General features: G+C 35.1%; 2 protein-coding genes across 11 annotated transcripts in view; one reads left to right on the forward strand and one right to left on the reverse strand.

Moving 5' to 3' along the window:
• NLRP14 (NLR family pyrin domain containing 14) overlaps positions 1–23,134 on the reverse strand; it is a 107,057-nt gene that overhangs the window by 54,010 nt on the left and 29,913 nt on the right. The window lies entirely within an intron of this gene.
• On the forward strand, positions 5–21,378 carry ZNF214 (zinc finger protein 214). Of its 10 annotated transcripts, NM_001131487.1 has the most exon segments (6): positions 33–314; positions 645–707; positions 1,238–1,326; positions 14,781–14,860; positions 17,831–17,977; positions 19,133–21,082. In NM_001131487.1, coding segments are annotated over 3 exon segments (1,854 nt in total). In that variant the 5' UTR covers positions 33–314; positions 645–707; positions 1,238–1,326; positions 14,781–14,847; the 3' UTR covers positions 20,827–21,082.

Here is a 23,134-nt window from a genome sequence, read left to right on the forward strand (position 1 = left end):
TATCCATGGAAACACTGCGAGTGTCTACTCCGAGACCTGGGACTTCCGTTTCGGTCCAGCCGGGCTGCGGCCATTGTTTGTGTGGACTGAGTGTTTTGGCCATCCCGGTCCACTCTCACAGGCTCCGTTAAGTGACGTGAACTCTCAGGAGGACTGAGCCAGAAGCGGACAGGGCAAGACGAGCTGTGCTTGAAGGAAAAGGGGCAGAAAATCGAGGGTCAGGGACTGAGAAGCTACTCCGGTTTAGAAACTCCGGTGACACCCGTGTAGATGGGTACATCACGGCTTCTCTCCCACGTTAACACTTAATAAAGGCAAGTAGAGGAGGGCAGAAGCAGCTTGGGCCCCGGGGTATGGGTGCCCGGTGTTCGGTGCTGGGACAGAGTTCTGGCCGGGGATCTGGATAAGCAGCGGAGGCCGCGCGCGTCTTCACGGCAGGAGCAGAGGACCCCCGGGTCTGTGGCCGAGACCGGGAGATCCCGCTCCTAGAGAACCGTTCGTGTGTCTGGTTCTCTGGTGCTTACACTTGGGAAGCCCGCGACGCGCTGGGGGAGCCCAAACCTGTCCTGCTCTTGGGGCACGCATGAAATGTTTTTTCCTTAGAGAAAGAGGGTTCTTAACTAATTGCTTATTATTTTGCCCAGGAACCTACCTTTGATCAGCAAGGAAGGACTGGGGTGGCAAAGGCTTATGCCCCCATTTTACAGGTAAGGAAACTGAGATCTTGGAGATCTATAAGTTTGGCCCTCTTTAAAGTTCTACAAGTGCTTGACGGCACAGTTGAGACTTTGATCAGGACCTGGGAGCTCCAGTTCTGGAATACTTCTCTAAGACTCCAGGTACCTTTCTGATAGTAAATCCAGTATTCCTGTTTAGCAAGTAGGGGAGGACAATGGAATGATTTTCTACTTAAACTGAACAAAATAAGAAAAATACCTTGAGAATAGATACTATTTAAGTGTGCTGGTGCTTTTCTATTATTATTATTAGTAGTAATAATAATCTCAATAAATGAGTTGTATCTTTTGAAGTTTCTAGAGGGTTGGAAATAAATTTCAAGGTGCCAGTGTTCATAGCTCTCGTTTCTGGTCGTTGAAAGGAAAGAAGAGCATTCATAGGCTTCTTTTTGACCTCTTGCTAGGAGATTTGCGAGTCATACCCAGTTAGTATATGGGAAATTTAATGAATTTGGGAATTTAAAGTCAAACCCAGGTTTTCAGTCTGCCTTCCTCCTCAGCTTAGCCGTCTCAGCACTCTACCCTTCCCCAGAAGAGGAACACAAAGGAGGAAGAGATGTACACTGTTTCCCTCATAGTCTGATCCCAGGTGAGGCTGATTGTCTTTTCTCATTTACAAAATGTCCCTGCATTCTCCATGGGTGGTGGAGGTGGCAATGAAGATGGATGGATGACTGGACAGAAAATGTTCCTTGCTTGCCTGTGAAATTTTCGAGCGTGCAGACTTGACCCTGCCCCAACCCAGTGTCTTTTCCCAACATTTACTCATTCATTCATTCAGTCACTCAAGTCTAGTGTATAATTCATGCTGTTCTTGGTGTTCTGAGATAAAGAATTATAAGAATGTCATGGCCAGGCGCGGTGGCTTGGCCTCCCAGCACTTTGGGAGGCCAAGGTGGGTGGATCACTTGAGGTCAGGAGTTTGAGACCAGCCTGGCCCACAGGGTGAAACCTCGTCTTTACTATAAATACAAAAATTAGCCAGGCATTGTGGCGGGCATCTGTAATCCCAGCTACTCAGGAGGCTGAAGCAGGAGAATTGCTTGAACCCGGGAGGCTGAAGTTGCAGTGAGCCAGGATGGCACCACTGCACTCCAGCCTGGGCAACAGAGGAAGACTCCCTCTCAAAAAAAAAAAGTCTTAATATTGGGGGTAATAAACTATATGAGATTAATAATAATTTCTGAAGTTATCGACATTAAACAGTGCCAGAATGAGTGGCACTTAAAACACAGCAACAGAAACTCAGATTTGAACAATTATGAGTAGGAAGATATTCTAAATAGGAAAGCCATCATTTAGTCTCAGGTACAATTTGAGGGAACAAATAAGGAAACCAGGCTAGTGACAGGGAAGTGAAACATGAATGTATAAAGCCACATTGTGGAAGTCAATTAATGTTTAAATTTGTTATTTATTCTTGTGCATCTCTTCACATGAACCATATTGACAGATAGCCATTGTTGACCTTGGGTGTATTTACTTGTAGTCTTTTATTTAATACTTATTGTATATACGTACTCACTAGTCTGTACAAATACTGATATGTATGTATACATGTTCATACACATGTACAAATATAAACTTAGGTATATGCACCCATATGCACACATGTGTATAAAAAGATTAGTATATATAAAACATTAAATTAAAAAATTTGACTCATGACAAATAGTCTCCATGAGGGAAGGAAATGTTCCCAGTATATAGAACTGTACTGTGCATATACTAAGCACTCAGTAAATATTTATTCAATGTATGAATAGCTGTTATTTGTATACGTTTTTCACTTAACATATAATGAGCATTTTTCCAAGCATGTTTTGGTAGCATGAGTTTTAATGACTGTATAGTGTTCCATTCTATGTATATAGTATGCTTTATTTAAGTTTGCTTCTTTTTTTTGAGATGGAGTCTCGCTCTGTTGCCCAGGCTGGACTGCAGTGGCATAATCTCGGCTCGCTACAACCTCAGCCTCCCTGGTTCAAGCAATTCTCGTGCCTCAGCCTCCCCAATAGCTGGGACTACAGGTGCACGCCACCATGCCCAGCTAATTTTTTTGTATTTTTAGTAGAGATAGGATTTCACCGTGTTGCCCAGGCTGGTCTTGAACTCCTGAGCTCAGGCAATCTGCCCACCTTGGACTCCCGTTAAGTTTGCTTTTTACTGGGGAAAATTTAAGTATTTCCCAATATGTTGTTGTTATAAATATCTTATAATAAATATTCTTATACATAATTTGTTAAGTATATGTCTTTTTATTTTCTCAAGATATATTCTGAGAAATAGGAAAACAGAATCAAAGGATATAAGCATGTTTTAGGCTTTTGAAAAACTCAAGTTCTCTTTTAGAAATGTTACATGAACTTGAACTCCTACAACCGTTTGATGAATGAGTCTTACTGAGCCTTTGCCAGCATTAAGTTTTAAATTTTGCCTTGATTCGCATCCTTTTAATCCTTAGTAGGGTTGACTTTTTCACATATATTCATTGACTCTTTATATTCCTTCTTTGATGAATTGCCTTTTGATATACATCACTGTTTTCCTACTGAATTTTTTGTTTCCACTTGATATTAGATATTCTTGTGTGGAAAACATATAAATCATTTGTCATATGCTGTAAATATTTCTCCTAGTTTATCATTTGCCTTTTACTTTAAGGACTTGTTTATATAAGTTTTAAATTTGCATAAAATGAAATCTCATTTCTTTTACATAAAGTTTTATGCATTGAAATCTCTTCTTCACTTCCAAATTTAATATGTAATTGCTTTCATTTTCCTGTTTCTTAATTGTGTTATTTTAAACATTTAATTTTTACATCTATCAAGAATTTATTTTGATGTGAGAAATGACAGAATTTAAACATTCTTTTTACTTCCTACTTAGGTTATTTAATTTTTCTACTAAAATTTATCTTCTCCACTGACTGTGGCGCTACCTTTTCGTATACAAAATTACACATACACATATGTATACAAAGATTACTTTTGAGGCTGTCCTGTTTTGTGGAGCCTCTTCTCAATTCTTACACTGGTATCAGAATGTTTTTATTGTTGTCCCTTTATATGTAGTGCATTTAATAGGCAATGAAGAAGAATGTAGCGTTTCTTTTTCACTCAGTGAAGATAAAAATGAGAGAGGATGGCTTTTTCCACAGAATAATATTCTGATGATTTCCATTTTGGTCAAAAAGATGTAAAAACATTTATGTAATAAGTTTTAGATAATAAGTATGTACTAACCTTTCATTATGTTTAATCAATATAGCACATTGGTCATAGTACAGGCTCTACATCCACTACCTAAGCTTATTGCATGTCTGTCACTTCTTAATACTGTGAACTAGATTGAACCACTTAGCCAGGCTTTCGTCTCTATAGTGGAGAAATAACAGCTACTGTGTAGGGCTGTTAAGAATGTTAAACAAGATCATACATGTAAAAATAACTTAGAACAGTGCTGGACATGAAGAACTCACAACAATTGATGGTATTAAATTAGCTATTATTTGAACTATAATGCATATCTGATATAATTCTTTTTAGTCACTAAGACATTAGTCTTAGTGACTTTTAGTCACTAAGAATTGAGACAGAGTATCAAGCTTAATTTTTTTTTTTTTGCCAGATGTCATCATTTGGCCCAACATCATTGATTGAATAAGCTATCTTTTCCCCACAAATTTGATGTAACCTTTGTCATGTGTAAAATGCACTGTTGTACTCGTGTCCATTTCTGGATTTGTACCCGTCTCCATTGATCTTCTCTACTTCTATGTCAAGCCATGTTATGAACTGCAGAGTCCTTATTAAAGTTTTAATATGCCATTGAATTAGCTTCTCCTCATTATTCCACTTTCAAAATGGTTTTCTTTCAAAAGCATTTGAAAATCAGTTTGTTACAGCTCCTCCACCCCCACATCAAAATCAAGATTAATATCTTGATTAAATCTGCTTGAAAATAGAGATAAGTTTAGTTAGAACAAAATTATATTTATTTCTCCTAACATTGAGCAGAGTCATCTTGTTTTTTCAAGCCTATTTGTTGTTGTTGTTGTTGTTGTTTTGAGACAGAGTCATCTTGCTCTGTTGCCCAGGCTGGAGTGCAGTGGCACACTCTTGGCTCACTGCAACGTCAGCCTCCCAAGTAGCTGGGATTACAGGCGTGAGCCGCAATGTCTGGCTAATTTTTGTATTTTTAGTAGAGACAAGGTTTCACCATGTTGGCCAGGCTAGTCTCGAACTCCTGACCTGAAGTGATCCGCCCACCTTGGCTTCCCGAAGTGATGGGATTACAGGCATGAGCCACCGCACCTGGCCCCAACCCTATTTTTAGCCCTCAAAATTCTAAAACTATCTTTATATAGGTTCTAAGTATTTTTGGTAAATTTATTTTTAGGAATTTATATTCTTATTGCTATTATAAATTTCATTTAGGCAGAGCTTGCAGTGAGCCGAGATCATGCCACTGCACTCCAGCCTGGGCAACAGAGTGAGACTCCGTCTCAAAAAAAAAAAAAAATTATTATATGTCTGAACTCTTTTTGTATACTCTTAGATTTTATGTAATTTGAACTTTATTGTGATGTATTTCATATAAGCAAAAGAATATATGAAAACATATGTACAATTTAAAATATAATAACATGGACACTCACCGTTGAACTCAGCATACACTGTTTTTTCTTTTTAAGACATACTGTTTGTTCTCTCCCAGCCTGGAGTGCAGTAGCGTGATCTCAGCACACTGCAACCTCCACCTCCTGGGTAGTGTTGTTTTTTTTTTTGTTGTTAGAGACAGGGTTTTGCCATGTTGGCCAGGCTGGTCTCGAACTCCCAGCCTCAAGTGACCTGCCTGCCACAGCCTCCCCAAAGGGCTGGGATTATAGGCATGAGCCACCATGCCCAGCCTAAATCAGCATATACTTTTAAAAGCCCCCTGATGACTCCAGAATTTCTTTCCCACCCCTTTCCTAAAGGGGCAGCCACTATCTTAAATGTTGTTATTCCTTAATTTTTTTTTCCTGTGCTTTTAACTACATGTACATTTCTAAACACAGTTGTTTAGTTTTGCATATTTTTGAACATTATATAAATGGAATCACTGTATATATTCTTCCATGAATGGCTTCTTTTGCATAATGCTAACTGTTACAGTGCATCGATGTTGATTCATGTAGTTGTTCATTTTCACAGCTGTGTACTATTTCATAGTATGAACAACCTATCTGTTTTGTTGTTGGAATTTTTGGATTGTTTTTAGTATTTTGCTGTTACAGCATTTATTATGCTCTAACTGTTCTTGTACAGATCTTTTGGTATACACGTGTAATGTCTAGTTTATAATTCTAGTAACAGAATTTCTGGGATCATGAATTCCCTTATAATTGCCAGTAGTTTTCAGCTGATTTTCTTGGATCTCTCAGATATGCAGTCATATCCTCTACAGATAATTTTGTCTAATTGCATTATCATGTAGTTTCACAGTAGTTTAAAAATTGTGGACTTGCAGTATCCTTGTCAAGTTTCCAGTTTTAATGAAAATGACTTTAATGTTTTATCTTTGGGTTTAAGATACGTTTGTATGTCTTTTGCTTTGTTTTGTTTTGCATGCTTTGTCTGTAGTTTTAAATGAAGGATGCATGTTGAATTTTAATAAGTATACTTTTTGGCATCCATTAAAATAATCATATGGCTTTTCTTATTTGATGTTATTATAAAAGCTTAAAGTTAATAGCTTTCCTAATTTGAACCTTTTCTTTCTGGAATAAACTACCACTTTACCATGATATAATATGCTTTGGTATTATAACAGATTGAATTTTCCAAAGATGGCCTTACTTATTGTTGGAGTGATCAGACCCAACACCAGGTCGTGGGGGTGACAAAGTCTGGCGGAGTCAAAGGATTGAGAAAAAGACAGTGAGAGAGAGAAAAGGTGGGAACACCAGAGGGCCATCACTATTGTATGGAGGCTGCGAAGGCCCCAAGCTCTGGGAGCCCACGCTATTTATTGGTAATCCAACAGAGAAACAGGTGGTGAGAATGTGGAGGTCAAAAGGACACGTTGCATTAAGCACATGATTTACAGCTTCGATAGTTTAGCATTTATATGGAACACGTTCTTCTACTTTAGATAATGGGAATAGGAGCCTAGGAGGGCTAGAAGCAAGGAGCCAGCAAGTCTAGACACATTCCAAAGGACATTATGCAAACCCTGCCTCAGTTTCCTTCTCAACACTCAGCTTTTTCCCAACACTTATAATTTATGCTATTTTCATGCTCTTCTTACGATGTGACTGACATTGTTTCCACTGAAAGGTGGGGTCTGTGTCCCACCCTTCTCAAATACAGCCGTGGCTTGTGATTGCCTCATCAGTGGAGTACAGCAGAAGTGATAGGATGTGACCTCCAAGGCTAAGTCATAAAAACAATGCAGCTTTTGCTTGACTTTCTTTTGGGCAACTTGCACCATGCTGACAGATAGCCCCCGCCACTTGAAAGGACCACGTGAAGGAAAAACAGATCTGTCATCAACATTTAGACCAGCCTGCCAGCCATGGGAGTTAGCCACCCTGGAATTGAATCCTTCTCGGTCAAGCCTTTTGATGACTGCAGATGTAACAACTTATCTTGTGAGATCCAAACAGAACTGCCTAGCTAAGCCACTCCTGAATTTCTGACCCAGAAAAAAAATAAGAAATAGTAAATAATTACTGTTGTTTTAAGCTACTAAATGTTGAAGTAATTAGTGATATGGTAGTAGATTATGAATTCAAGTGCTGCTGGATTTTACTGGTCTTATATTTCACTTTATTTCTGATGTCTTGAAGAGTTTTTCATTTCTGATGTCTTGAACAGTTTTTGATGCCTTGGAATAATTTCATAGCATCAAATAATCTGTTCTTTGAAAATTTGAAAGAATTTGAGAAAACTTTTGTTCCAGTTATTTTTAAAGGTTGTAGTTGCCATTTCCCTAATCTTATTTTTATTTTTTTTCTATTTGTGCTCCTTTTCCCCCCTTTGATTAACTAGCTTGTGATTTATCTACTTTGTTATTAATATTTTTCTTCTCAAAGGACTGGCTCTTGGATTCATTTAACAGTGGTAAATGTTTTCAAATTCCATCTTTTTTTTCCATTAATTTTATAGTTTTCCCCTTAACATTTAAGTGCTTACTTGATCTAGTGTCCCCATTGTATATGGTATTAAGTTGGAATCCAGTTTTATTTTATCTCATATAGGTAATCAGTTTTCATAATGCTATCTGGTAAATAATCCATACTTCTGTCTTTGATTTTTAATGCCACCTCTATTGTTAATATGTTTTTGTAGATAAAGAAGCACATTGGTTAGTGTCTGAGCCCTCTGTTCTGATCTATTTGTCTGTTCTGATTTTACTACTATAGTTTTGGTGATATGTCAGTATCTAGTAGTCTTCCTGTTTGGTTTACTTGTCTTTACCAACTTATTTCCTTCCTTGTCAATTTTAAGGAACAGAAGTCTATTGCGTTCCTCAGAATAGCCATCTGAAAATTTGACTGGAATGTATTGAATTTAAGTTACTGCATCCAAGAGCATGGAAGCATGCTTCTCCTTTTATTTAGATAATCTTTCTTCTTTATTGGAATGTGAAAGTTTTCTTCAAATAATTATTTGTATTCTTGGTTAAGATAGGGTTTTTTTTCTGGCGTGAATGGTATCTTTCTAGTAGTTGATTGCTGAGTCAGTTAAACTATTTATTGTATCTGATAGTTTTGCTGAACTCTCTTAATTTATAGTTTATTGTATACTCTTTTTCTAGGTAGATGGCCATAACTATGCAAATAATGACATCTTATATTTTTGCTTCTAATTCTTATACCTCTTAGTTCTTTTTCTTATAGTATTTGCCAGAATCTCTAGTGCTGTGTTGAAAGCAGCAGTGATGGTGGTCATTCTTGTTACCATTGTAAAGGGAATATATATGAAGTTTCTCCATTAAGCTTAAAGTTCTTGATATTTAACCTTTGCCACTTTAGGGAGTTTATTTTTTTCCTCTAGTTTGCTACAAGTGTTTTTAAGAGAATACATCGGTGTTGAACTTCCTGAACTTTATAGCACATGATTTTTCTGCATCAGTTGAGATTATCATGGATTTATTCTATAGTCTATTAATATAGTGAATTACGTTAATAGATTTTTCTCATGGTGAACGATCCTTGCATTCCTATAATAAACTGTCTGATCATGATGCATATATTTGACATATTACTGAATTTAATTATCTAATATTTTATTTAGGATTTTTGTATATTTACAAAATTTACAAATGTGCCTGTAATTTAATTTTATTTGTATCGTTCTTATCTGGTCTTGGAATCCAAGATTATACTAGCTACATAAAATAAGTTGGCAATTTTCACTCTCTACTTTTGAAAACAATGTAATAGTAATTAAGTTAATTACATGTTTGCTAGAACTCAACTATAAAACTCTTAGAGCCTTGGGATTAGGGAGAGGGAGGAAGAGCGTGGCTACCATTTTAATTTAGTACTTACTAGTCTATATAATTTTTTATTAGTCTTTCATCTATTTTGCAATTTTTTTTTGTACTTTACTGGGAATTGATCCCTTTATTTAGGTACATATTTAGGTGTATTTGCCTATAGCTCATAAATATCCTTATATATATAGTTCACAACACCTTTGCATCATTGAAAAATCTTATGTCAAAAGTTATTTCCTTACTTTGCCCTGTATTTTTTCATAACCGTGTTATTAAAAATCTGACTTTCATTGGTCTGACATTAAATTTTTAAGAACATCTTTTGGCTTTATGCATTTTCTCAATCATTTATTTGTTTCTTATATCTTTGACTTCCACTTTATTCTTCTTTTTTGAAGTTTGCTCTTTTTTTTTTTTTAATGGGGGATGGTTTCTCTTTTTTACACTCCTGAGCTGAATGATTTATTTCTAGACATTTTCTTAACTTTTATTTTAGGATTAGAGGTATATTTACAGCTTTGTTATATAAATTGTGAGTCATGAGTGTTTGACATTCAAGTTATTTTGTCAACCAGGTAAAGCATAGTACCAGATAGGTAGTTTTTTTATCCTCTTCCTCCTCTCACCCTCTACCTTCAAGTAGGCCCTAATATCTGTTGCTCCCTTCTTTGTGTCCATGTGTTCTCAATATTTAGCTCCAAAATATAATTGAGAACGTGCAGTATTTGGTTTTCTGTTTCTGCATTAGTTCACTTAGGATAATGGCCTGCAGCTCCATCCATGTTGCTGCAAAGGACATAATTTTGTTCTTTTTTAATGCCTGTGTAGTATTCCATGGTATATGTGTACCACATTTTCTTTATCCCGTCTATTGTTAATGGGCATTTAGGTTGATTCCATGTCTTTGCTATTGTGAATAGTGCTGAAATGAACATATACATGCTTATTGTCTTTATGGTAGAACAGTTGATATTCCTTTGGGCATATACCCAGTAATGGGATTGCGGGGTATGGTAATTCTGTTTTAAGTTCTTTGAGAAATCACCACACCGCTTTCCACAATGACTGAACTAATTTACATTCCCACCATCAGCGTATTTAAGTATTCCTTTTTCTCTGCTACTTTGAATTCATCTTTGAATTTTTAATAATAGCCATCTGACTGGTATGAGATGGTATCTCAATGTGGTTTTGATTTGCCTTTATCTGATGATTAGTGATGTTGAGCATTTCTTTTCATATGCTTGTTGACTGCATGTATGTCTTTTGAAAAGTGTTTATGTCCTTTGCGTACTTTTTTTGCTTGTTAATTTGTTTAAATTCTTTATCGATTCTAGACTTTGGACCTTTGTCAGATGCATAGTTTGCAAATATTTTCTCCTATTCTGTATGTTGTCTGTTTACTCTGTTGATAGTTTCTTTTGCTGTGCAGAAGCTCTTTAGTTTAATTAGGTCCCATTTGTCAATTTTTGTTTTTGTTGCAGTTGCTTTTGGTGTCTTCATCATGAAATCTTTGCCAAGTCCTATGTCCGGAATGGTATCCCCTAGGTTATCTTCCAGGGTTTTTACAGTTTTAGGTTTTCATGTAAGTCTTTAAACCATGTCGAATTGGTTTTTGTATATTGTGTAAGGAAGGGGTCTAGTTTCAATCTTCTGCATATGGCTAGCCAGTTATCCTAGCACCATTCATTGAATAGGAGTCCTTTCCCCATTGCTTGTTTTTGTCAACTTTGTTGAAGATCAGATGGTGGTAGGTGTGAGGCATTTTTTTCTGGGCTCTATATTCTGTTCCATTGGTGTATGTGTCTGTTTTCATATCAGTACCCTGCTGTTTTGGTTACTGTAGCTTTGTAGTTTGAAGTCAGGTAATGTGATGCCTCCAGCTTTGTTCATTTTGCTTAGGATTGCCTTGGCTATTTGGGCTCCTTTTTGGTTCCATATGAATTTTAAAATAGTTTTTTTTTTTTTCTAATTCAGTGAAGAATGTCATTGGTAGTTTGATGGAAGTATTATTGAATCTGTATACTGCTTCAGTATGGCCATTTTGATTATGTTGATTCTATCCATGAGCATAGAATGTTTTTCCATTTGTTTATGTCATCTCTGATTTCTTTGAGCAGTGCTTTGTAATTCTTGTTGTAGAGATCTTTTACCTCCCTGGTTAGCAGTATGCATAGATATTTTATTCTTTTTGTGGCTATTGTAAATGGGATTGCATTCTTGATTGGGCTCTCAGCTTGGATGTTGTTGGTATATAGAAGTGCTACTGAATTTTGTGTATTGGTTTCATATCCTGAAACTTTCCTGAAGTTGTTTATTAGCTAAAGGAGCTTTGGGGCAGAGACTCTGGGATTTTCTAGGTATAGAATCATATCATCTGCAAACAGAGATACTTTGACTTCCTGTCTTTATGTGGATGCCTTTTATTTCTTTCTATTGCCTGATTGCTCTGGCTAGGACTTCCAGTACTGTGTTGAATAGGAGTGGTGAGGGTGGGCATTCTTGTCTTTTTCTGGTTCTCAAGGTAAATACTTTGAGCCTTCACCTATTCAGTATGATGTTAGTGTAGCTGGGGTTTTTAAATTTTATTTATTTATTTATTTATTTATTTATTTATTTATTTAAGACAGCGCCTCGCTCTGTCTTGCAGGCTGGAGTGCAGTGGTACAATCACAGCTCATTGCAGCCTCAACCTCCCAGGCTCAATCGCTCCTCCTACCTCAACTTCCTGAGTAGCTAGGACTACAGGTGTGTGCCACCATGCCTGGCTAATTTTTGTATTTTTTGTAGAGATGGGATTTCTTCATATTGCCCAGGCTGGTCTCAAACTCAAGCAGTCTGCCCACTTGGGGCTCCCAAAGTGCTTGGAATTACAGGTGTGTGCCACTTTGCCCAGTTGTTCTAGCCATTTTTGTTTCCTTCAAGTATTTCATTTGGATCTTGCACATTTTTTGTGTAATTATTGTCATTATTACATTTAGATTTTTAAGAAAAAACAATTAAGAATTGTTATATTTTTCTTTTAAATTCAAAGATTACTTAATAATATAGTATGTTACTTGGGTTTCAGAAGTGTGGACTTTTAAAATTCTATTGTTAATAATTTCAAATTTTATTACATTGTAACTAGAGAATGTATTCTGTATTATGTTGATGCTTTGGAATTTATCATGATTTCTTTTATGGACTAATACATGGTCTATCTTATAGTACTATGTATTCATGAAAATAATCTGTATTTTGTATTTTGATGGTGCAGAGTTCAACATAGATAAAATAACTGAAGCTTATTATTTGTAGTGTTTAGTCTTCATATTATTAGGGTTTTTTGTTTGCTTGCTATAATTTTTTGAGAGGGACATATTAATATCTATCATTACAACTAATGGTATATATATTTCCCCTCACATTTGTGACACTTGTCATTTCGTACATTTTGAAATTTTGCTTGTGGATTCAATTTATTTTGGATATTTTTTCTTACTGTTCATATAAAAAACATTTTTGTCCCTTATGGTATTTTTGCCATAAATTTTACTCATCTGAAATTAAGTTTGCTATTTCAGCTTTCTTTTGATTCGTATTTTTGCAATCTTTTTCTATCCTTGTATTTTTAAATGTTTTTCTTTTTAGTGTATCTGTTCTAAACCACATGCTAAATCTTATTTTTTAATCTATGAGTCTTTTAATCTGTAATATTAAATTATTTAAATTTATTATAATTATTATTGTATTATTTTTGCCGTCTTTTCTTATTTTCTGTTTTCCCGTGGAGCAAGTTGTCTTCTGTTTTTATTTTGTTTTTCATAGATTTCATTTTGTTTCTTATGATGGTTGTGCTTAACTTAAAACCCACATTGACTTTTATTTACCCCTACTGACTTTTTAAATGTATTAATATCTAGGTCATATTTTTTTTTTCTTTTTTTATTATTATTATTATTATACTTTAGGTTTTATGGTACATGTGCGCAATGTGCAGGTAAGTTACATATGTATACATGTGCCATGCTGGTGCGCTGCACCCACTAACTCGTCATCTAGCATTAGGTATATCTCCCAATGCTATCCCTCCCCCCTCCCTCCACCCCACAACAGTCCTCGAAGTGTGATGTTCCCCTTCCTGTGTCCATGTGTTCTCATTGTTCAATTCCCACCTATGAGTGAGGATATGCGGTGTTTGGTTTTTTGTTCTTGCGATAGTTTACTGAGAATGATGATTTCCAATTTCATCCATGTCCCTACAAAGGACATGAACTCATCATTTTTTATGGCTGCATAGTATTCCATGGTGTATCATATTTTTAATAAGACATGGACTTTAGCACACTCTTATATCCTTCTCTTTCTCCCCTCATGTTTGTATTGTCAAGAATTGTAGTTCAGATATGTAGGCACTGATATACTTTCTATGTCTCATTTTTTCTTTGTTCACTCCTATTTTTTTTGTTGTTAGTTTTGTTTTATGATAACAATAAACTTTACCAAGGTACTTGATCACCTTTCTGGTCATATTTCATGCAGCCTTTCCTGGATTAGTTTCTCTTCTTAATTGACTTATTAGGAAAATAGGTAAGTGTATATGTTTAAAATATATTTAGGTTACTTATTAAAATAATAGAAGCTATGTGTGAAATTGAAATCTATATAGATGAAAAGGTGGCAATGTGAAGAAATTAAAGCATAAAACTGTCAATCTAAGAGACAGGAAAGGAAGAATAAAAAATAATATGTTAGAAATAAGTCTATCTTAGTAATCACAATAAATGAACATGGATAATAAAATAACTGAGTCATACTGATTGAATGAAAAACAGAAATCTTGCTCTGTGCTCTTTACAAGAGACTTATTTAATGTCACAATAAAAGGTCAATAATGTTCAATAATGGTTAAGATCCATCAAGGAGATGTATTAGTCATGAACTAATATGTAGCTAAGAATCCATTTCAAATTGTATAAGCAAAATCTGACAATATTACAAGAAGGAATCAAAACTCCAGATGTATAGAGAATGATTTTAACTGACCTTTCTTGAAAAGGACCTTAAAGAAAACTAATAATCGGAGAGAGCTATGTTCATAGATGAGAGGACAAAAGAGATCAAGTTTATATAATATTTTTGGGGGGTTACTTATATACCAAAAAAGGAGTGGAAAATTATCAGACTCCTGGGAGAAATAATACATCCTGGTTGGTCAAGGAAATGGAACAAGAATGAACCTGGACATTTGTCGTGCCAGAAAGTAAGGAAGCTCTCAAACACCAAAAAAGGTCATATTACAAACCCAGGAGCCAACCTGAAGGGATTCCTACTTGTCTGAGATGAGAGAATCTTGCACATCTAAAAGAAAAATGACTGCAATTTAATTGCAACCCATCCAGTATGTAAGAATCAGTGAGTATGAAAACACTGAAAAGCAAAATAATACAAATCTCATTGGTCATAGTTGGTGATTGCTTTGCCCCATCTCATTACTCTGAAAATTGATTTTTGAAAGAGAGTAAGTTTGGGAGATAATCAAGCATTTTATCTTATCTTTTTCATTAGGATTACATTTCAGGATAACCAGAAAATTTGTAATGGCAAGTTTTTCATGATAGAAGAATTATAGCATATGTATGCACAAGGTATGTAGAATTACAGAATTAACCAATTTGTAAAACCTAATGAAATCACAAATCCAGGAAATGATCATCATTTATTGCTAAAACTTTTAGTGAAAGGTTTAAGAGAATCTTAGAATGGAAGGACTGGGCTGACAGCACCTGAAGCCATTGTTCAGTTTAGCTAACTAAAATGTACTATAGGAAGTATATAGGCAGGTATTCTTGTCGGAAAAAATGAACCGTAGTCTAATCAAGTCCCTGGAACAAAAGAACCAGCTAACAGGAAGTGAATAAAGAACTTAAACATCACAAGAAAACAATTAGCCAGATCATTTTTAGTCCTTCAGAATTCATTAGTTTGGAATATATCTCTTGTAAGCAGTATGCCACTTTATTTTAAAACTCAGTTTTAGTATCCTTTTCTCTATCAATAGGCTTGTCATCTTAGTTTATTGTTTATATAATTCTTTTCTTTTTTTCTGTTTAGATTTATTGTACTTACTAATTTTGAATATAGGTGTCTTGCTTTTATTGCTCCATTGGGGGAAAATATTTGTAACATATTTTTAAAAATATTTTCAAGGGACATTTTGTAGTATTTTTTAGTAAACTGAAATACAGATGCCTGACAATTTCACTTCTAGAAGTTTATCATACAGAAATACATCTATTTATCATGTAGAAATATTTATATTTATCATAAGACATTATTTATCATATAGAAATATTACAATAGAAATAATGATATATTTAAGAGAATTCTTTTGCTATATGTTATAGCCAAGAAACTGGAAATGATCTTAACGTCCATTAATATGGGAACAGTTAAGTCTTGGACATCAATAAAATGAAATGCTACATAACTTTTACAAATAATATTAGTTATCTATTATTGCATAACAAATTATTTAATACTTAAAACAGCAAACATTATCTCACCCAGTTTCTGAGGGTGAGGAATCGGGAAGAAGCTAAGCTGTCTCAAGGTCTCTCATGAAGTTGCAGTGAAGCTGTCAGCAGGGACTATAGTCATCTGAAGGCTGCACTGTGGTTGGAGGATCCACTTCTAAGATAGTTTACTCACATGGCTTTTGGCAAGATGTCTCATTTCTCAATGAAAGCAGAAGGTCCCAATTCCTCACCACAGGGCTGCCTAGGTTTTCTCATGACATGGCATATAGCTTTTCCCAGAGCTAGTGATCCGAGAGAGAGCAAGAAAGAAGCTGCAGTGACTTTTATGACCCCGCCTCCAAAGTTGCATACCACTACTTCGTTATCCACTTTATTTCCTATTCATCAGAAGTTACTCACCAAGTTCAGCCTATAGTCAAGGGGTGGGGAATTAGGCTTCACCTCTTGAATGGAAAGGATCAAATAATTTGTGGGCATGTTTAAAAATTATCACAAATAAGATAGGTCTATCTGTACTGAAGTGGGAAGTTGTACACTATGTATTAAATGAAGAAAAGAAAATTGCAGAATTATCATGTCTTTATTAAGGAAAAAAATCAGTGAAGTATGAATGTGTGTTGTGTATACATGGAAGAAGGTTAGAACACAGTGAAAACTGGTTATAGTGGTTATTTCTTAAATTATTTGGGGGAAGGTAGGCTTTTAATTTTTACTTATATTATTTCAGTATTTTAAATATTTATGAACTTATTTTCAGTAAAAGAAATTAGACTCCTAATTGCTAGTATGTTTTTAAAATAAATCCTTAAATTTTTAAAAAAATAACAAATCCAGTAACTACAGATTGAGTTTTATTTTTATTGTACTTTTTATAAAATTAGAGATCAGTGAGTCCATTTATTTTCCAGACAGATACCAACTTTCACAGTTTTCAGTCCTGTAGTTTGAGTTTCTGAGCATCCCAAATTTCTTTTCTTTTTTAATTTATATATTTAAAGCGGACTCATTATATTTAAAATTTATTAAACTTATTTTATAAACATTAAAAATAGACCACTAGATATTTAAATATATGGCTCTGAATGTTCTCATTCTTGAGTTCTTATTTGTGGTTAATGTTTTATTGTTTAGACAAGTATTTTCATGTAGTTTATTTGGAAAATAGTAGTTTGGTGGCGTATTTTTTACTCTTGAATATTTCAGTACTTCTTTCCTTTGCCCTTCTTCATTAACACATTATGACAGTATATGGAAATCTCAACTGACAACCCTTCATCAAACGTTTTTAATTTATCTCACTTTTATTTAATAGGTAGTGCTGGGTTTAAAAACCTCTATGATGTAACTACATAATCTTATACAAGTAACTTAGTCTTGCTAAACGTTAGATTGCGTATTCATTTATTGTGAATAATCATACCTTATTGGATTGTTCTGAGAGTAAATGAGATAACATAGCCCTATTCATACAATAAACATTCAATAAGATTTAGCTGCAGCTATGATGGTGCTGCTGCTGCTGATGATGATAGTATTTGGCTTTCCTTCCATTTTCTTGTAAACTCCTTAAAAGTATCTGTTTCCTTTATTCTTAGTAGGTACTCAAAATTTTAAATTGAAATTTAGAATTGAGAATGTGTGATCAAATAGATACAATGAAAATTTTAAAACGAAATAAAATGGCTTTGTCACATAACCAATTTATGATCTGTTCTTTCCACTAAAAGAATTACTTTAGGCAGTTTTAATACATATATTTATCTGTTCTCCATTCTAAAATGCATAATAGTAGTAGAAAGCTACCTACAACATGGGATTTCTGTGAGGAGTAACTGAAATACAGGTAAAAAACTTAGTTAGTAGACAAGTGCTGTATAGGTGTTTCTTTTGATAGTGATGATGTTTCATGATTGGATATATTATTTAGCTATTTGACTACTATTGTTATTACCTCTCCTTACCTTTCTTGGTTTTCTTCTTTATTGAAGTTCTTTTTTTTTCTATTTGGCCTGCCACTTATGTTATCTGCTAAATGTCTTTACCTTTGTCCATCTTCTCACTTAGATTTCTTTTTCCTAGAAAGCCTGATCTTTGACCAGATGGCAGTAACATTTGAAGATGTGACTATTATTTTTACTTGGGAGGAGTGGAAATTCCTGGATTCTTCTCAAAAAAGACTCTACAGGGAGGTCATGTGGGAGAACTACACAAATGTCATGTCAGTAGGTAAAGTTATCCCGTCTCATAGGGAATAGAGTTTCTTCTAAGAGCAGTTTTGTTGAGTATTTTGTTTTTTTATCTGGGTGTTATATTGAGGTGTTGGAAGAGATATTCTCAAAAATGTTTCTTAAATCAGGTTACAAATAGAAGATAAAGCAAGACAGATTCTAGGACACCTAGGTTATATCATTAATAGATACTTGTGATTATTAGTTTTAGTTATTTTCTGCATTACCCTTAAAACACATATCTCCATATGTAGTCAATTTTGTGTGGTCCTAAATTTTTTCTCTCTTCATGCTATTTGTATAAGTTAGCTTTTGTTGTATAACATACTATGCCAGACTTAGTGGCTTAAAAACAAACTTTATTATTTTTTATGATTCTCATTGACTGGATGGATCTTTTATCATGAAGGATTTGGTTGTGGCTGAATGGTCTAAGATTAAGCTGCCTGGCCTGACTCAAATGTGGGGCAGTCGGCTCAGTATCAGTGGAGGTAGTGGGAATGTTTGGCCATATATCTCTCTTCAAACAAGCCAACCCAAGCACACTTACATGGTGGTGGTCACGGGATTTTCAAAAGCATCAAGAGAGAGGGAAAGGACTTTTCAAGTCTCTGCTTGTGTTACTTTTGTTATTTTCCCAGTTACCAACGCAAATTGTGTAGCCAAGCATAGAGAGAGTGTGGAAGGAGAACACCAAAGGTGTAGGTAAAGTAGTGAGTTAACGTAGTCATTTTTTCTGAATCTACCACGCTATTCTAGAACAGAAAAATAGGAACGATATATTTTGTTTCTTATAATAATATCCAAAATAAAGTAATCTAATTAAATCTCAGTCTTTACTACCATTTCCATGAAGCAGTTGGCATTATTCTCATTTCTTATAGTGCATGGTAAATAGAAGTTAAATCTTTCTAACAGTGCCTGCTCAAGATATGCTTGTGGAATGAATAAATAAGTGAATGAACGAATACATACATGAATGAACAAAACAAATGAATTTCAGACCCAAATGGAGCAGCCAGAGTCATAACCCTTCTTTCCTACCCCCACCCACACATATATTCCTATCATTTAAAGGTCATTGATTTAGATAGTTGGAAATTTTTCAACACAGCTTTTATCTCACCATGGGATTATCTTTTTATTTTTCTAGAAAACTGGAATGAGAGCTACAAATCCCAAGAAGAAAAATTCAGATACTTAGAATATGAAAATTTTTCCTGCTGGCAAGGCTGGTGGAATGCTGGCGCCCAGATGTATAAGAATCAGAACTATGGGGAAACTGTTCAAGGGACAGATTCCAAAGACCTAACACAGCAAGATCATTCCCAGTGTCACGAATGGTTAATACTCTCCACACAAGTACCAGGGTATGGGAACTATGAACTGACTTTTGAAAGCAAAAGTCGCAGGAACTTAAAATATAAAAATTTTATGCCTTGGCAGTCCTTAGAAACAAAAACCACTCAAGACTATGGTAGAGAAATCTACATGAGTGGTTCACATGGTTTTCAAGGGGGCAGATACCGTCTTGGCATATCCAGGAAAAACCTCTCCATGGAAAAAGAACAGAAGCTCATAGTTCAGCATTCTTATATCCCAGTGGAGGAAGCCCTTCCACAGTACGTTGGGGTGATATGTCAAAAAGACCTACTGAGAGATTCAACGGAAGAAAAGTACTGTGGATGTAACAAATGTAAAGAAATTTATTATTGGAACTCACGGTGTGTTTTCCACAAGAGAAATCAGCCTGGAGAAAACCTCTATCAATGTTCCATCCGTAAAGCATGCTTCTCTCAGAGATCAGACTTGTATAGACATCCAAGAATCCACATAGGTAAGAAGCTGTACGGATGTGATGAAGTTGACGGTAACTTTCATCAGAGCTCTGGAGTTCACTTTCATCAAAGAGTTCACATAGGGGAGGTACCTTATAGCTGTAATGCATGTGATAAGAGCTTCAGCCGGATCTCTAGTCTTCACAATCATCAAAGAGTCCACACAGAAGAGAAATTCTATAAAATCAAGTGTGATAAAGACCTCAGTAGAAATTCATTACTTCACATTCACCAGAGACTTCACATAGGAGAGAAGCCTTTTAAGTGCAATCAGTGTGGTAAGAGTTTTAATCGGAGTTCAGTACTTCATGTTCATCAGAGAGTCCACACAGGAGAAAAACCATATAAGTGTAATGAGTGTGGTAAGGGTTTCAGCCAGAGCTCAAATCTTCGAATTCATCAGTTAGTACACACAGGAGAGAAGTCTTATAAATGTGAGGACTGTGGTAAAGGCTTTACCCAGCGCTCAAATCTTCAAATTCATCAGAGAGTGCATACAGGAGAGAAACCTTATAAATGTGATGACTGTGGAAAGGACTTTAGTCACAGCTCAGATCTTCGCATTCATCAGAGAGTCCATACAGGGGAGAAACCCTATACTTGTCCTGAATGTGGGAAGGGCTTCAGTAAGAGTTCAAAGCTTCACACTCATCAAAGAGTACATACTGGAGAGAAACCCTACAAATGTGAAGAGTGTGGCAAGGGATTCAGTCAGCGTTCACATCTTCTCATTCATCAGAGAGTCCATACAGGAGAAAAGCCCTATAAATGTGATGATTGTGGAAAGGGTTTTAGTCACAGTTCTAATCTTCACATTCATCAGAGGGTCCATACAGGAGAGAAGCCTTATCAATGTGCTAAGTGTGGTAAAGGTTTCAGTCATAGCTCAGCTCTTCGAATTCATCAAAGAGTCCACACAGGAGAGAAACCTTATAAATGTCGTGAATATTATAAGGGATTTGATCATAATTCACATCTTCACAGTAGTCATAGAAGAGGAAACTTATAAATATTGTTCATTTAGTTAACAGCTTTAATCAAAGTTTACCTAACCTTTAAACCCTATAAATGCTGCTGTTAAGGAAATCTTATAAATAACACAACTAATCCCAAGCAACATTTATAGTTTCCCCTATCTCCCACTAAGAATTATTTGCTTCAAAAGGAGATCTTTAGAAAAATCCCTATATATTTAAAATTATAGTGTATTTTTCTTTACCTACTATAAATATAATACAGTCATAAATATATTAAACATTTAAGGAGAAAACTCTTCGTCCTATTTCATTCTAGTCTTTTTTTCTGTGCATTTTAATGTGCATGAAATTATATTGTGTGTTCAACTTTGTATTTTCACTGTCTTCAAAATATTTACTTAAATTTTGGTTTGAATTGAAACTGGTTGGCCATCTGTTAAACAACATCTCTTAACTCCCCTAAAAAGTCCCTAGGAAGTAACAGAAAAGATGGAAACACACAGAACTTGAAACTCAGTTTTGGCCGGTAGAATTCAATTATTTATGGACAAAAGCCACCTAATAAAAGACAGGAAAGCATTGTATGACATTGTGTCTGAGACAGTGTATCTCTGAGTTGTTATCTCTGTCAACCAGAAAACCCAGGGACCATCCTTCTGTTGCAGGGGTGATTCACTTTGAGGTGACCACAGTGCACTCTTATCCCTTCCCTTTCCTGGTTTTCCACGCTTAATAATAGGTTCAGATACCAAATAACAAGAAGTACAGAATTTTCTCTAAGGTGTGAAGGGTATGGACAAAAGTGCTAGAAATGGAAGATACTCTATTGGTTCGGAATTAGAGATCCAAGCAGTAGAATTTTATTTAATCTCAGTAGAACAGAGTGGTAATAGAGAAATATCTGCAAGGACAACATTGAACTCAGAACTCTGCAAGCTAATTATGTAAAAAGCAAGCTATGATGAACCCTGAAGCTAATTATGTAAAAAGAGAGTTTGGCCATTATCTCAGAATAGAGTTAATAGGAATACACAGTCCTAATTATTGATATACAAATATGCTGAAGTAATACCAAGAGAAAAAAAGCAGACATGTTTAGGAAAATTAGAGGGAATTGCAATACTGAAGAAAATATCATCCTAAAGACTTGGAAACTTACTGCCCTGAAAATTAGCTGCTGCAGCCTTCAGAGGAAATTTCCAGAAATGTTGGTGTCCTCAGTGGCATAACAGAGAATCTGAACTCAATAGAGTAGAAATACACAAGTAGAGAAGAGTCTCTAAAGTGAAAAGAGAAATAGGTACAACAAAGAAGGACTTCAGGGAGCTCTGAAATACTGTATCAAAATAAATTCAACAAAAAGTAAAATTAACACTGAAGAATATAAAATAATTGATAGTTAATAGATAAACTTGATCTGATCTTAAATGTATCTGAAAAGGATAATGAGATGGAAACTAAGAAAGAACATATATGAATATCAGAGGATGGAGGTCCAGTGTGAGAATTAAAGGTGTCTCTAAGGAAGGTGAAAGAACATTTGGCATAGAATCAATGATCAAAGAAATATTAAGAAACTTTTTCTGAGTTAAAAGTATATGGTCACTAAATTTTAGGCAAAATCGGTATTAAAGCAACCTTAGAAACAGATTAGAAAGAAGCAATTAAAAGCATGCAGAAAGAAAAATTCTGGTTATCTGCAAAACCAAAAAGGGAGGGTGGATACAGACCTCTGCAACAGTAACTCAGAAGGCAATGGAACAGCACCTTCAGAATTTTGAGATTTGAACAGTTTATTATCACCAAACAGTTTTATAACAAAAGTGTCTTTCATATGTGCAGGAAACAATATTTTTGATAAGGAAGATAACAGTGTAGCGTACATGTGCCTTAAAGAGAATTTGTGAATGTGGAAATCATGGTATAAAAGGACTAGTGATGAGCACTGAAATCAATTAAATATGCAGTTGTCTGGATAGTTTCCAAAACTTCAAAAAATTAAATGTGCAAGAAAATATACAAATGCTGAGTGTAAAATGTACAAATGCTGAGTCTGGGTAGGAGAGTAAGGTTGTCAGGACACCCAGTTAAGTTTGAATTTCATATAAGCAAAGAATAATTGTTTTAGTATAAGGGTGTCCCAAATATTGCAGGGGACTTACACTAAAATTTCATACATTTGAAATTCAAATTTAACTGGCCATTTCTGTTTTTAGTTGCTACATCCGGCAACCGGAGAGAGACCATAAGTGCCACATTTCTGATCTTAAATAGCAGGGACTCATAATAACATTTTCTTTTTGACTGACAATTTAAGAAAGGCCTTTTTTTTTTTTTTTT

This window comes from Pongo abelii, chromosome 9 (assembly GCF_028885655.2).
Source record: "Pongo abelii isolate AG06213 chromosome 9, NHGRI_mPonAbe1-v2.0_pri, whole genome shotgun sequence".
NCBI lineage: Eukaryota > Metazoa > Chordata > Mammalia > Primates > Hominidae > Pongo > Pongo abelii.